Source organism: Thunnus albacares, chromosome 9 (genome assembly GCF_914725855.1).
Source record: "Thunnus albacares chromosome 9, fThuAlb1.1, whole genome shotgun sequence".
In the NCBI taxonomy this organism is placed as follows: Eukaryota; Metazoa; Chordata; class Actinopteri; order Scombriformes; family Scombridae; genus Thunnus; species Thunnus albacares.
The window spans coordinates 11,567,250-11,584,104 of NC_058114.1; the positions used below are offsets into that span (position 1 = coordinate 11,567,250).

The following is a 16,855-nucleotide window of genomic DNA, read 5'->3' on the forward strand; positions in this document are numbered from 1 at the left end:
AGAGGTGATAACATTTAAGCAAACTAACCGATGACCCAGACGACATCCAGCAAAATGGCAAGACTATGGCAGGTTCACTGCATTGACACATTTATAGCTTCCACAGAGACATCAAGTCAAATCACATCAAAACAAACACAAAATACATAAAAGTCCTCTGACTGCTGACACTTTGTGCAACTCAAACTCTGCTCATACTTCAGCTGAACAGCGAGGACCGATGAATACAAAGCAATAGCATAAAACAATGTGGTCAAGTAACTATCAGATAACATAGACACAAATCTTTCATTTCATAATATAAGATATTCCTTTTCATGGGCAAAGATATCTGGAGGATCATTTTCTTTACAAAGTGGATTTTTAAAAAAAAAAATTCATAACTAAACAAATACGACCTGTTAACATACAGGTTTAAGAAATCAGGCTTAACTTTTAGGCCACTTAAGCAAAGAAAAGTGGAACTCAGAGTACTGCGACCAGTCCTGCGGCCAAAGAGAAATATAGTAGCACCAAAATATTACAACAGAGGGATAGTTTAGACAGGCAGAGAGAGAGAGGGGGAGAATCGAAGAGGTACTGATTATCGGTTTATCCTAAAAGACGATGGAGGAAAGGTACTCTCCCTCGCTCTGTCTCTCCAGGTTTCAGCAGCCCTCCCTCCAGTGGAATGTATAACTCAGCTCGGCCTGGAGAGGCATCTGGTCTGGGCTGAATTCTGTCTGGAAAAAAAGGTCCCTCTGAACAGTTATGGGACCAGGTGTCTGTCTGACAAGTGTCCCAGGTAGGTCTCACACTCCTCTGATAGAGGTAGTGTGAGGGCTGCTGTCACAAGGCTCAGTGGGAGAGTTTCAGGCTTACTGTGTGTGTGTGTGTGTGTGTGTTTGTCTGTGTGTACAGGACCCAAAGATGGATGCTGTAAGGTCCATGGTGTCTAGGTCAGTGTCCCTGGCAGGTTTTGCAGCACATTTGTCTAAAATATGGCCGGCTGCAGAACTTGAACCTGAGCACCAGGGGGCAGTAGGCCACAGTGTTCACATCTTTACACTCTACAGGGGAGACAGACAAAGAAGAGATTAATTCCTGCATTATAATGCTACGTTTCTACAGCAGTGTCTGTATTATATTTTAATATGATCTCATTTCCCACCTTTAACGCTAGAGAGACTTGAAATATTTAATTTGGAGGATGTAGTGCAAAACTTTTGAAATTTAGCTTGTGGATTATAGAATTAATGAATGAGTTGAAATTTGAGAAAATCAAATATGCCACAAGGGGCAATGCATCCTGGTTCCACACAACATGGCAACTTGTTATTATGTATTTAGATGAAAAAATGGAAGTTAATATAAGACTATTTATCCCACCTCTTTTTATTATTTTATTCTTGTCTCTGTTTCTAAAATGCATGATACAGTTTACATTTTATTCTGTTATTGCAACGTTTCTGAATGTGTGGTTTCTGTATATGTGAATATGTATGTACAGGCAGGTGCATGTATGTTCTACATGTGTGTACATAACAGTTTACTGATTCAGCTAACGTGTGTTATTGAAAGGAAGACTCGGCTAGGAGTACGTGTGATGGGAGTTTAACATGTTCAGCCACATTAATTTGTATATAAACATTACAATTTTACAACTGCAAACAATAAAAAAGGCTTGAACTACTGCATTAGTCATTAACATCTGTTTATGATGTCATTCTTGAGGTATACTGCCAGCTCAGACTCAAAAACCCTTTATTTCACCTCACTGTGAGTCTCAAAATATGTGTTCAAAATAATTTAACTAACCCCAAAAACTGGAATTTCATATAAAATTCCAAATAAAAATTTTTAATAATGTTCAACAAATCAAAACCTTAATTTCAGCATAACAATTTTAAACTTTGCCAACACAAATACAATCTCTCTTCATGTTGTTATTTCAGTGAAATATGAGACTGGAGGCAGTGAACTTTGACCTCTGACCTTCAGGGTTGTCTGTACTGATGGGCAGACTGAGGTCACATTTGCTCTTGCACTGCTGCATGGCTGCTGGCCGCTGATGCTCCAGACACTCATTGGACGGCTGGCCGGTGTGAGTCAGACACTGCACCGAACGCATCTCCTGACCCAGACCGCACTTGGCCGAACACTGCAACACAAAAACACATTTAACATACGGATACACAGCACGTCCTGCACTGACAGTAACATACTGCCCTAGCATCAGAAATGACCAAGTATTTCTTTAATCCTACAACATGTCATATGTGACTCAAACAGGATTAAAACATAAGGTGAGATAAAAGAAATAAAAAATTACGACTTCTTTTCATATTATGAATTGGGCTCTGTGTTCACTTTCAGTTAGTTTTATTGCCACTCAAAGCTGCCAACATGCAGAATTGTCTTGTGCAGATATAAAGTAAAGAACTGTGCTATGAAACAGAGCATAATATCAAAACTATGGACCAGTGTGGACAGACACTGGAGTGGTTCTGAATCTGGAACCAAAGGTGTGCCGAAACTGACCCAGGACTGAATCCCTTCACACACACTTTGTTTCCCCTGTAACTAAAAAATAATCAAATTTCCATGCCTGAGTAGATCAACCACAGTCGTTTTTATGAAATAAATATATAGCTGCATTTACACACACCGATGGTAGCAAGCTACCATGCAAGGTGCTGGCACAACCATCGGGAGCAATTCGGTATCAGTATCTTACCCGAAGACACTTCAACATGCAAAGAGGAGGAGGATCGAATCACCAAACTTCTGATTAGCGGACAACCTGCTCTACCTCCTGAGCCACAGCCGCCCCATATATTAGTAAGACTTAAACACCAGTATGTACATAGTACAAGTATATTGTACATGCACAATATTGATGGAATTTCTCATTCTTTCGGTGTGTTTGGTGCTGTCATTACTGTGGTGTTTTTTAGCCACGCTGTTGACAAGAATCTATGTTATCAATGTCGGTCTGTCAGCAGTCCCACCGCTTTGGTCCAGACTAAAATATCTTAGCAACTTGATGGATTGCTATAAAACCTGATACATTCATGACTCCCAGAGGATGAATCTTACTGACTTCGGTCTTTTTTTCTAGCACCATGAGATATTTGATATTTGTGGTTCAGAGTGAAATGTCTTGACAACTTTCAGATGTATTAATATGTCTTTTGGTGCAGACATTCATGGTCTGGTAACTTTAATGATGTGTGTCCAGCGCCTTTATCATCATGTTGAAAACTTTAGTTAATGACCAAAAACACCTCAAAATGAATGACAGTCCCCCAAAGCCTCAACTGCACTTTGTGTTAAGTCCTATTTGAATACACACACACAAAAAAACACGAATAATGTTTAAACTGTGCAGAGATGACTTATATCTCTCTAGCTTATTTGTCACATTGTTACTCACCCAACATAACATACTATTACATAATAAACCCTGACAAGTGACTTGACATGTTGATCTTTCTGCTCACACCATCCTCACACACATAAAGTATGTAATGCTGCCACATATACAAGACTTTTATGTTCACAACATGATAAACCCTTCTGATTGCAAAAGACTCTCTAACACCATCTTCGGCCAATTATACTACTTTTACTTTAGCATGACTGCTAAATATTAAAAAAAATTTTGGACCTCAACTTTTATCTATTGAACTGTTTGTTTTTCTTCACAATAAGCATTACAATCTCACAGAGACGCTAGTCTTGTTACATTACATTTGGCAACATGAGAATATATATTCTATAAGTCATTTTCTACAAGTGCCTTTTTCCTAATTATCTATACTGTATCTATGACGTATGGCTGTTTATCCATGAAGGACGTCATTGCTGATTCTAATTGGTATATTTCTATTTATTCAACAGCTACTGAGTCAGAGACAGTTTTTACAGGTAGTGAAACCACTTCTGCTGATAGTAGAGCAGCTGGTTATTGTATTATAGAACAAAACAGACAAAGATTTGCATAAAACATATAGAGTATGAGTTAAATGAATAGGAACAAGAATAAACCAGAAGTGAATGACAGGAAAGGTGTACAGTTTCGTACCTCTCCCCAGGGACCCATCACCCACTGTGGGGGAGGGCAGCGCTGCAGGTTACAGCGTACTCTGGAGGTGGGCCGGCCATGCTTGGGGCACTTGGATTCTGGCAGCGTGTCGCCGCTCTCCCCGCTCTTGCACAAGACCACACGGTGCCTGTAGCCAGGACCACAGCTGGGCGTACACTGCAGACAGAGTGGGAGATGAAGAAAGAGGGGGGAAAAGGGGAAACATGAGGCGGCAAGGCAGGGAGTTGGAGGCAATGGGAGGGTGCAGCAGGGGGTCACTGCGGTCACATGCATGAAAAAAAAGAAATCCTCATCTTAAACCACTCAGCAGAGGGCAGCAGCAGTATAAAAAACAAAGTCAAGAGTCTGCTTAGTTCCTGTAAATCAGCTGGACGTAATCCCTCTCCTGCATGTGCCATCACTACGTTACACAAGACGTCAGAGAAAAGTTGAGCACTGCTGCACTTCTGACACCATTCAGTTTGGTTTGAATTCATTCTTGAACTGTGAGAACAAAGTTTAGTTCCAGGAACAAAGTGGAGGATGTAGAGAAGCACTATTCAGGAGCACAAGAAAGACTTGACAAGATGTGTCTTAAAAATAAAGTCTTTACAGAATTACAGCTACACTAGAACACAGAGAAACTTAACACACCTACACTCCACGAGACTGCTCGAACTTAAGGGTCAGAATTAAAAATAGGTCAGGGGATTCCCACATGACAAGTCTAAACAATATGTATTCATGACTGCAGCAACATGTTCCATGTGATCTATTGGTCTGCTTCGTGCTTCTGTTGTGTATTTCATGGTTAAGGTGTTCTTCCTTTCTCCTGGCAGATGTGTGGGTTTCTTAGGTTCAACTGGAAAAGAAACTATTGCTTCATCTGAGAGGAATTTTTCAGAAAACTGAAATATTGGTTCAAATTCAGCCATGAATTGGGGAATTTCCCTGTGTACTTGCATGATGGGAGACCTTTGATGTCTGCCTACCTCTGACCAGTCCAGGGCCAGCCATTCAGGGGGGCAGCTGTGGTTGCTGCAGGGCTCAGTGAGTGAGGGGCGTGTGGGGGTGCAGGCTGAGTCGTCCAGGACCTTCTCCTCTGACGCAGAGATCCTCCTTTTACATAACACCTCCCGTGTACGCAGTCCTCCGTTACAGCTGCGGCTGCACTCCGACCACTCTCCTGTCCACCAGCTAGAGGCCAAGAGCAGCCTGACACTCAGTTTGTTTTTTTTCCTCACTCGCATTGTATGATGTACTTTATCAATGAACACACTACAGCAGGATATTATACTTTACAAACAGGTAGGAATGCAAGGCAAGCACAGTGTAAAAATGATGGCCTAAAGATGAAGTATACACTGTGATTACTACTATAGTGTGAGTGTAGAATGAAACCTGAACATTCACAACACTGAAGCACCTATACAATCATCCAAATATCATTTACAAGCTGCATGTCGCCAAACAGGGACTACAAACAAGCTAAAGCTAACCCTACTCTAAAACTGAAAACTAGAACTAGTATAACTACAAACAGGAAACAATACTAAAATTTTATCTAGAAGAAAAAGTTTAAAGCAAAGTTCACCAAAATTTGTCTGATGTGGAGATAGATTGTATGATGGGAGGTGTAAGTCTGATAAAACAATAAAAGAAGACATAAAGAAACTCAGACACTCACATAAAACAAAAATGTGCATTTAAAAAAATGTTTCTCACAAGCAAGAAATCATCAAGAAATACATCTAACATACAAGAAAATACTACAATGCCAAATATTTACCTTGGGGAGCACGGCTCAGTATTGCAGGATCTCCTCTTCTCTTTGGGTTTGTTCTTCTTGTCACAGAAGTGGTTGTAGACGACTGAATGATCTCCCTGCTTCTTACACACCACCTGCTGGGTCTGTACACCTGACAGGTGAGAGAAGACAAATGTACAAGAAGGCATTAGGGATACGCTCTGACTCTCTGTGCTATTTTAAGAGAAGGATCTTGCCACATTGCTCCAATTAATTATCTGAATTATCTGATTATCTGAAAGTGTCTCTTGCGCGTTAAGGGTTTAAGGCACTAATCATGAAGTGCAATGTCCCTGCTTCGAGTGCAGTTAGAGATCTTTCCTAAAAAGCTGTAAAAAAAATTCTGCTTTGAGTCTGTTGAGAACAGCAACAGATTGTTCTAAATTCTCACCCAGGTGACCTAAATTATGGAGTTTAAAACTTTTTAGCAGTTGACTGGCTGCAAAAATGAACCACCAATATATCAAAGGACAGGTTCACAATTTTTTAAAGTCTGTCTTAAAACAATAATCAGGTGCCCGAATGAACACTGAAACAGATTTTTCTTGCTGTAATCATTCCTCCTGTTCATACCGGCCATTAGAAGATCCCTTCATAATGTACTTATAATATAAGTGATGGGGGCCAAAATCCACAGTCCTCCTTCTGTGCAAAAATGTATTTAAAAGTTTATCTGAAGCTTCAGTCGTCCAAATTAGTCAAATCAAGTAGTTATCTTTCAACATTACAGTCATACAGAGAGCCAAAGTCCCTCTTTTTGTTACTATACTTCCACTGAAGCTCAACAGGGAAACACTGTCTGAGGAAACACAAAGAGGGAATTTGATGCTAAAAAGACTGTAAATGTGGCAGATATCCACTTGATATGATTAACTCAGACTGCTGAAGCCTCATATAAGCCGCAGATAAACTTTTAAATGCATTTTTGCACAGAATGACTGTGTGGACACACTGTGGATTTTGGACCCCATCACTTACATTGAAAGCACATTTGAAGGGGATCTTTTAATAGCCAGTATGAACAGAAGGAATGATTACAGCAAGGAAAAACCTCTGTCAGAGTTCATATGGGCCTTTAAGAATCACAGAAATACAGCGTCTGATGTCTGTTGGCTGATATTTCCCATGTAGTTTTCAATGGCACCCTAATTCCAGTCTTAAACAAAAAAAGAAATCAGCTAAGCCTCTCACTGAAGTTCATGGAGTCAATGTGACATTCCTGAAATTATTTAATAAAAGAACAAAAGTATCCCCTCTTAAAAAAACGTCAGTGCCAGTACCCTGCTTATTGTTCACCCTCCACGTTCACATCCTTCACTCCACATTACATAAGCCAAAGAATTTATTTCTCAGAGGGGAAAATGAGCTCTTATCAGGTACAGCAGCATGGATCATTAACTCACAAAGGCATGAGAGGGGAAAAGGGAGATTGACTATGTGTGATATCTCCAAAGCCTCTGAGCTTGTGAACTGCTCTGTTCTCAACGTGGACTCTCCCACTCCCATGGTGGTTTCACTGGGTCAGTGTTGGTCTACAGCAGGGATTTATACTGTGTGTTTTTACGGGCCTCTGTATGTGTGTGTAAGTGCATCTGTGTGTTTGTACATCCGTGTGTGTGTGAGAGAGAGAGAGAAAGTCAGGAGGAGAGAGACAGGGAGATGAAAAGAGTGGGAATGTCTCAAACTTTCATGTTTAATTTAATTTCCTTCCTGATGAAACACACACATGCCAACATGAGTTCTCAAAGCTAGTACCGCCTTTACACAAGGCTTTACAAAACAGTGTGTTATTTTGTTACATAAAAACAAAAAATGTGGAGGGTGTGGCGTTACTTTTTTCATTGATGCTGCTTTCTATTAGCCTTGCGCCTACGTGACGTGTGTATAAATGCTCTCCTTCAACAAAAACTGTCTCCACAAGGTAAATCATTCAATATTCAGGCTTAGATTTGTTTTTTTGCTCACTGTTAGGTTTAGGCATATAATTGTTATGGTTCGGTAAGTTAGGTTAGGATAAGTCACTGCAATGTCCTGCTTTGTTTGTCTGTTGTTGTTGTTGTTATGTGTGTTTGTCTACCTCCAGCGCAGAGAGCTGAGCAGCGTGACCAGGATGTGTAGTGCCAGGAAAAGCCGCTCAGTGGATCCCTGCTGAGTGGGGGGTTGAAACGATAGTGGATCCCTGGATTCTCCTCCCTCACCAGCACCTAAACACACATACACAACAAAACATTTGCATTACACATTCTCACTTCTCCTCTTTATTTTATCAAAGCAAATATTGATTTTTTATCCCTTTTTACCAAACTGTCGCACATTAATCATGAGACTTGTTACGTGGATTCTTTGGTCAGAAAAAGTGCTGAGCTTCTGTTCTTACCATGACAATGAGGGTCATATTTGTTGGCCCCAGAGCCTCGAGAGTTTCTGGTCCATCAGTAGGCCGCCTATAGTGGAAGGTTGTTCCGGCAATTTCGAACCTGCGCGGCGTGTCAATGGTCAGCTTCCCATTGATAAAGTACTGATCACCTTTACTCCTCAGCACTGAGACAAAGAAGAAAAGGAAGAAATAAATGCACTGATTTGTCACTTAGTTCACCTGAGGCACCTTATGGCGCATCTTTTTCTGTTCTAAATATTAATATATAACATCAGACGGATTTGGAGTTGTTTGGAGTGCATGTCTGATGAGCAAGGCTAGCTGTTTCCCTCTACCTCCAGTGTAATAGAAAGAATAAGAAACCTCCTTTTACACCAGCTTGGGAGCATGCTGGTAGTTACCTCCAATGCTTGGCTTGTAGTCACACAGTTAAATAGAAAAATAGCTACTTTTGTTGCATTACATAACTGTAGCAATTCATTAACTAGTGAAACCAGCTACACACAAATAATGTATAGCTCCTTTTTAATTAGCTGAATCCACTGGACTTTATTTAGATGTAACTGCCTGTGGTGGTGGGTTTGCAGCCATTTTGCCACAAGTTTGTAGACATTTCTATGGTTCTTTTCACCGAGTGGGAGATATCGTAGCTGTCAGAAATTCCTGATATCTCATAATTTTGTCTATGAGGTTGATATGAACAGTTTTCCTGACTCAGCTGCTCATAATTATGGTCTGAACAATGTGACGTGAGCGTGGTATTAGCTAGTTTACAAACGTCGTGAGCTACCGCTGTGTTTTTACGGCAGACATTTTAGCAGGTGGAGCACAGGTGCCATTATAAAACATTATTAATATTAACTGTTGTATTCCATTCAGGTGTTCCTGTTTTAGGGCCCTCATATGCTGCATGCATGCACACTCATTTAATTGGTTACATAAACGAAACAGAACCTTTATTAATGTTATTAGTGACACTGCTTTTTCTACTACAAGTCCAAAAGTCTGGTGTGATAAACTCACTTTATCAGTTTAATACTGGTGCATTCAGTTGGCGTTTTTGCATGAAACAGATATGCAGAAATGAAAATGATATGGGCCTCTTTCACAACTGACATTTTGACTCGTTACTGTGGTAAAAGCACAGAAGACTGTGAGTCAGCATGGACAATGAAATGACCCTGAAACTGTAGCAGCCATCATTAAGTTTTATTATTTACACCTGAGCTTTTCCTACTGTGACGTGAGACAGCAAATTTCCCAAAGTGTTGGTGTATTCCAGAAGAGATAAGATATTCACACAGGCATGTCCTATTGCTTTAAAACTCATAAAAAGACCAACTTGTGGTTCACGTCATAAAAAGCCTATTTCTTTAACTATTTACATTGAAAGGAGACAATAAGCTTGAATGCTGTCTTACCAAGGTAGTTTAGGGAGATGTTGAGCTCTTGTATGTGGATGAACACGGATCCTTTAGGGATTCTGACAACCTCTTCATAACCTGAGAGACACACACACACACACAAAGTCAAAAAAATGAAAGCAAGGTGAAGGAGGTTTATTCACTGGGGATAGGGGGAGTGATGCATAAGTAGTGTTTAGCTCTGTGGGATGCCGATGGACTAAGCAGAGGCTTCAGATTCCAGCTGCATTCCTGGGCAGCCGGCCTCAGCTGCTCTGCTCGGCTCTTTGCTAGAGAGCGAAAACTATGCCAAGAGCCGGCTTCTCCTCTCTACTTCTCTACTCTCCATCTGTTTTGGTCTCTTGTCCCTTTCTTTTTATGCTCATCTCACCTCTGCTCTGCTTTTCTCAGCTCTGCTCTGCTGTCCAGCCAACAAGCCCTGCCGCTGCAGCCCTGCAAATAACTTCAGCCTCACTAGAGGAAGAAGGAATAAAAAAATTCCTTCCAGTGCTTTGACCACAAGAGGAAAGGAGAGGCTTGGCCCGTGACCTCTCCATGGAGCTCTGAGAGGTGGGACTGACCCTGCTCTGGGTTTTCTAGATGGAGGCGTGGAAGATTAGAGGGAATAGAGAGTCTGAGGTTTTTGGCTGCTCGGCCTGGCCTCAGAGACAGACATGGAGAGAGCAAAAGTGCAAGAAATAAGTTCTTCTGTTAGCAATCAGGGACCTGTGTGGTAAACAGAGCAAAGGAGCTGTAAACCCCCCTGGCCCTTGACACTTCAGTAACCCCTAACCGCCTACCAGAGCCACAAGCTGGACAGATGGAAAGGACTTAAAGGGACATTACACCTTTATACACCTTTTAAAAACCTCTTTACTGGGATGAGGGAACTCTGTTTTTTATTTTCCTATTTTATGGTGTAGCTTCAATAGTTTGGCTCAATCTCAGGGTCATAAAACACTCTCTGCATACTGTGGACAGTGTTATCACTCCCTTATAGTAACAGAGCATCAGAGGTGAAGATAAAAGGATCAGTTTAATTATTTTTGTGACTTGAGTTACTCTGTGCTGCGCAGGTTTTTATTCACTTGTGTGCCTTCTGTGTCAGTAGACATATTCAAATCACAGAAGCAGAAAGGAAAAGCGCTGGCTCAAGGCTTTAGGAGTTCACAGCTTGCTGTAGACATGACTGAGAGATTCTGCTTGTCATAAATCTGTCTGTGCCCAGAATACCCCTCCAATCCTGGTCCTGGCGTTTGTGCTGGAGCTGAAGCTAAAGGGTAAGAGATGAGACCAGGGTATAATGTAGATGTGACTGAGTTCAGACCTACTGTATATGACCTTTAGGACTACGTACATTTTATAGGGTGAACTCAACTGAACTCATTTAACTTTTTATGGACAAAAAGAACGTGACTTACATTTGAGAAATGTACACTACAGTATATGACCAAAAATATGTGATGACCCATGTCCACATACCCTGAAACTTAATTTTAACCCAATCAAACACCTTTCGGATAGATTGGAAAGCCCACTGTGAGTCAGGCCTTATCGCCCAACATCACTCTTGTGGCTGACTGGGAGCAAATCCCTGCAGCCAGCTTGTAAAATCTTATGGAAAGCCTTCCCAGAAGAGAGGAGGCAGTTACAGCTGCAGATTAAAGGACGGGTTCAAACATTTTCAGGTCTGTTTTAAAGCAATAGTCAGGTGCCCAAATGAACATTGAAAGTAGTGTTTTTCTTGCTGTAATCATTCCTCCTGTTCATACTGGCCATTAGAAGATCCATTCATAAAGCTGTGATGATGGGAGCCAAAATCAACAGTCCTCCTGTACAAAAATGTATTTGTAAAAGTTTATCTGAGGCTGATATGAAGCTTTAGCCATCCAAATGAGTCAAATCGAGTAGATATCTTTCAACGTTACAGCCTTTTTAGAGCCCTCTTTTTGTTACTATACTTCCATCGCAGCTCAACACTGTCCAAGGAAACACAAAGAGGTAATTTTATGTCTCTCAATACTTTCTCTACTCAGGCTCAAGCCCATTGGTTCCTACAGAAGATCAAATAGGTCATGAATATATAGGCTACTTACATTTTAGCAAATGTTACTCAAACACAAGTAAATAGTGTAGAATGAGGTACACTGCTGAGTATTTACGGCAGTAGGACAATGCACTGTATGTGGGATTAATGCATGTTTTTTAATCGCTTTTAGACAACAATGGTCTAAGGCACAGAGGAACAAGATTTATCAGATTTTGGCTCCAGACCATAGATGCCACATGACTAAAACATGACTAAACAACCTACAGTTTAGACTTCAGCCTTACTAACGAAATTTTAAGGCAATAATGTCAGATATTTTTGAGGGTAGTTGAGACCTCAGCGGGGGTTGACAGAGTGGCCTGGTTGCTGTGGTCCAGAGCATGGTTGCCTGCTCAGGGTGTGTCCACTCTGAGGAATCCTGGATGGGGGTGAGTGGTGTTGACAGTTGGGTGAGAGACTCTGAAGTTGGTGTTGCGGGGAGAATGTAACCCAGAATAGATCCAACAGCAGCCGGACCTCAAGCCACACTGGTCGGACCTCACCTAAATCTGTCTGCCACGTGTCCCTGGGTGGCTGGTGGATAAATATATGTATGTATGTACGTATATACAGTGTATGGTATGTATATGTACTGTATGTATTTATATGTGCTTCCTCAGAGATCATGTGTTGGCTCAGGAACCCTTAGTGTGCATCTGTATGTGATATTGAGCTAACCAGACTCTCCGTATTTGTTCATTCATACACAAGGATGTGTAATCTTTATTTGTAGATGTGTTTATTTATAGGGCCACACATCTGTCAAATTCCTTGCTCTGTTTATTTTAAGCATGCCTACATCCACCCATTTCTTAAAAAGCTTTGACCCCTTCAGTTCTTAGTAACTTTCAGCCTATCTCAAAATTCCCTTTTCTGTAAAAGGTCTCAAAAAAGTGTTTTATACCCAACTGATTAAATATAGAATTTCAACTGTTTGAAAATATTCCAGTGGTTTTAGGTCTGAACATTGTGTGTCAAAGAACCTCCACTTAGTAGCCGATGCTGGCCTTTGCCCCATCTAATCTTGTTTGACCTTACGGCAACATCTTCCTCAGTCGACACAATATGCATCAAGGCTCTGGAGTGGTTTAAATCTCTCTCTCTCAGGCATCTGTCTGTTGAACTTGGTTGCTTAATTTCCTCGTCTACAAAACTTACTTGCTGTGTACCTCAAGGATCGATTCTGGGCCCTATTCTTTTCTCTGTTTACATGCTTCCCCTTGGTCACATAATTAATAAACATAAAACATTGCTGCCTTTGTATGCAGATGATACACATTTATATCTTCCTGTCAACTTTATATAAAGCCTCTATTGATGGACTGATAAACTGCAGAAGTGTTCACTATAGGACAATAAAAAGGACTACTCAGGAATTCATTGACGTAAAATAGTGATAAAAATTTGTCCCCTGTGGTCGATGCAGACACAATGATGGTTATAACTAGTGGCTGCCAACCTAAAATCTGGGCTGAATCAACACTCAGCTATACATATCATTTATCTTTTAGCATTCATCAGAAACACCCAGAACAGCAGGTGCTGAAATAAATGATTGTTCTGCAGCAATGTGGAAGTTTTGTTGGCTTTATCAAATAAATAACTGTAACAGTATGCTGCTGTGAACAGAGTTTGCATGTGAACAGACAATTATATGATACATTCTGAATGTCTGGGGTATACTAACTCACATTGCAAGGCAGATTTCCAAGGTGCATCCACAATCCAGGATCCAGTATCAGAATCCAAAGGTTGCATGTGCACGTTTTTGGGACAGCAGAGCAATTACTTTGCATAGCTTCTCATGGTAAATGCCTCATGTTCACCTAATCTGAATCTCAGAAGAGTAGAGATTGTTCCAGTGCTGAATTCAGAAACTAAACCCTTTTTCCAACCTGCCAATTATATCAATGCAGATCAAAATCTTCATCTTTATGTGCAGAAACCTATATGGAAGTAACTCCCAAAGGAAAATTGATGAGATAACTGGGAGAGTGTTTTAGTTCTGTACCTCCTTCGGGCAGAGAGTCGTTGAAGACTCCCTCCACAGACACACAGCTGCTCCCGTCACCTCCGCAGATCCGACAGCGGTCCTCGCGAACGTCTGAGCCGAGGATTCGATCACAGCCTACGTGCTGCAAGAAGGGAGAAACGAATGAGCTTGCAGGGTCAGTCGGGGTCATGGGTGAAGGGGCACAGTCAGTAAGTCGAGAGGTGTCAGAGGCCGGGCTGAGGGATTACCTCTAATGTCTTCCAGACCACTTTTCTAAAACACAGAAATATCAGATGGTAAGTCCAGATGTGTTTTCTGATCCTGCGCAGACATAATGCTCTTAGGTTGCTAAACTCATAGCTGTCGACATAAATAAGTTTCATGATGAGCGGAGCAGGTGGTTTTACTCAAACTCTTTAACAGTGAACCAAACCTAAACAAAAGTGTAGAGAATGAATAGCAACTGCTCTCATTCTCATATATCCAAGTGACAGTTGCTTATTGTAGAGAGGGATAATGAGGCTTAAGTTTATTATTACTTTTACATTGATTAGATCACAGTTCAAAACTAAATCCAGAGTTAAGACGGTGATTCACGCTACAGTTACCAGGGTTATCTGGTGGCTTTATAATATGGACATTAGAGACTTAAAGCAGTTTAAAATGAGAAAGGTCTCATCTAGCAGGAGGCCAGCGTTTCCCAGAGATCACTGAGGACATTATATTATGTTCATTTGATCCGAATGGTGTGTCAGCATTTGCATGGTAGAGATAGTGTTGAATTTGTCACACAGATCACAGAATCACTTACAAATCGAAATAGATATGATTTTCAAATTCAGTTTTCAATTTGATGCTTTTGTCCAAAATCGACTTACATTTTGTTCCTGCACACATCAGGAGCATTTTGGGGTTCAGTGTTTTGCTCCAGGAAACACTGACATATAGACAGGATTGATCACCAACCTACTGTACCACCTGAGCTACAGCCGACTGACAGAACAATACAGAAAGCATATTATGCTGTTTGTGGTCTTGAAATACAATAAAACTTTAAATGAGACAGAGTCCGATAATACATAAGTTCATATAAAAGACTAACACAATGTCCCAAAAGTGAAAATACCCACAGCACCATGATGGGCAGATATAAGCAAATTCATGTTGAAATTAATTTCAAGGGTTTCGTTTAATAGCGAGAAATAAGGAATGTTTGTCAGTGGAAACTCAAAATTAAGCAAACCCACAGGTGTTATGATCCTGTGTCTGCCTAACCTGCTGCCACTCTCCGAGTGGCTCTCTCTCCCTCTCTCTCCCTGTGTGTATGTGTGCTATTGTGTGAGTGGAGACAGGTGTGGTGGAGTCAGAGCAGAGCCACACCAGCTGCACCTCATCACCGTTATCAAGCTCTCTACAAATACCCAGCTCTGCCACTACCACCAAACCAGATTGTAGACTCTGCTACCCGTCAGTGTTACTACACTCCAAGCCACTTCACCTGCATTTATCCTGTTTTCCCTCGCCTAACCCTGTCTCCTGTTCTCTGAAGTTCAGTCTGCTCTGGCTCTGGCCCCTCGTCTCGTCTTGTCAGCCCTGCTTCCCAGCCCTGGATCCATGCTCTTCCCAGCTTCCAGCCAAAGACTCAGCCCCAGTTTCCCAGTTACCAGCCCAAGCTTCTTAGGCCTGCATTCCCTTTCCCCAGCCTTTAAAATAAATACCTTGTTTCTATTATATCTCTGTTTCCTTGCCTTTGAGTGTCTTGCTCTGCCTAACCTAACCACAGGAAAGGGATGCTATGGTATAGCTGCAACAAATGGCATGTCAGCTGTGTTTCCCCCTATATTCATTCTGCAGTGGCGCACCGCCTCTGCAGAATCATGAGCACTGCTGCTAAAATTCCACAAGATCATTAACATCAATGGGCTACTAATGATCTTCACTCGCACACAGTGTGGGCACGATAACACCCTACATCACTGTGGAGTTGTTTTGAGTCATCCTCCCTCTCCTCATTCTCCAAAGGACATCTACATGAAAGGTACTGTTAAAAGAGTAGCGTAGCTCCATTAAGGAATAGGGCAGTGCATAATGTGTGTGCATAGCGAGGGTGTGGTTGAGCAAGTGGCAGAAAAGTTATGGTGAATGTGAGCGGAGCAGAAGAAAGGGTTAGCAGTAAGTTGTCAATCTGGCAGTAAATGTACGGTACAGGCTACAGTGCGTCAGTTAATAAATCTCAAGACCAAGACATGTGTTGTGATCTATCTTCTACACTTCAGACTGAAGTAGATCAACAGGTGAAATCACTCAGAGTGGATAGCCTTCACCTGGTTTTACCTGGTCCATTAATTTCATGAAAGAGCAGGTGTTGCAAATGTTTTGTTACTGTATATTTTGTCCAACAGATCCGGGAAAAAAGGGGCTCCAGCAGGACATGCCTTTCGTCTGCAGCGGCATGTTGTGTTCAACTGGACCATCTGTTCCTGGGGCCTTTTTCCTCCCCCACCTCTCCCTCTCTCCTTCTGTTTCTCCCCCCTCCTAATTGTCAGACCACAACTTTGGAAGCGGAGCCAGCATGAGGCTGCAAACAAGAGATAGAGATTTCTCTACACTGTGTTTGAAGTTTTATGTGTGCATAAAAAAACACGAGAGGTGACGATAGTGCAGAAGGAGAGGGGAGGAAGAGGCTCTGACTGGACTCATGCAGACAGAAAACTCGCGAGAGGAAGGGAAAGGAAGGAATGGAGAGATGTAGAGAGTCAGAAAGGGAAAGAGAGAGATAATAAGACCGCAGTGAATGAAAGCCAGCCTGCAGTGCAGACAGACTAACAGCTGAGCTGGAGGGTCACTGAGTTCCTACAGAGTAGAACAGAGCAGAGTACCGAGAAAAAGAGAGAAGGGAGGAGGAGGAGGAGAAGGAGGAGGAGGAGGGAACAGAAAGGCGATGTTGATAAACAAAATCCTCTCCTTGGATGAGTTCAGGGACTCCAGCCTTCCTCAGCTCTGTAGTCTACCTTCGACACTTCAAATAAAGCAAGATCATGTGGGGTAAGGGGCAGCAGAGGGGGAGCTGCTTAGCTGAAAATCTTTTGGCACTCCTCAAAACTGCAAGAAACCACAAAA

General features: G+C 41.7%; 1 protein-coding gene across 5 annotated transcripts in view; it reads right to left on the reverse strand.

The window, feature by feature from the left end:
* Positions 1-661: 661 nt before the first annotated feature.
* The window catches only part of adamts10 (ADAM metallopeptidase with thrombospondin type 1 motif, 10), a 60,014-nt gene continuing 43,820 nt past the window's right edge, over positions 662-16,855 (reverse strand). For 3 of the 5 annotated variants that reach the window (XM_044362363.1, XM_044362361.1, XM_044362364.1), the window contains 9 exons: positions 13,754-13,877; positions 9,672-9,752; positions 8,251-8,414; positions 7,951-8,077; positions 5,856-5,985; positions 5,059-5,281; positions 4,067-4,243; positions 1,975-2,140; positions 662-1,049 (listed from right to left, as the gene is read on the reverse strand). In XM_044362363.1, the coding sequence (XP_044218298.1) occupies positions 940-1,049; positions 1,975-2,140; positions 4,067-4,243; positions 5,059-5,281; positions 5,856-5,985; positions 7,951-8,077; positions 8,251-8,414; positions 9,672-9,752; positions 13,754-13,877 (1,302 nt within the window). In that variant the 3' untranslated portion in view covers positions 662-939. The remainder of the gene's footprint in view (positions 1,050-1,974; positions 2,141-4,066; positions 4,244-5,058; positions 5,282-5,855; positions 5,986-7,950; positions 8,078-8,250; positions 8,415-9,671; positions 9,753-13,753; positions 13,878-16,855) is intronic. The other 2 variants (XM_044362362.1, XM_044362365.1) reach the window with 1 other exon arrangement.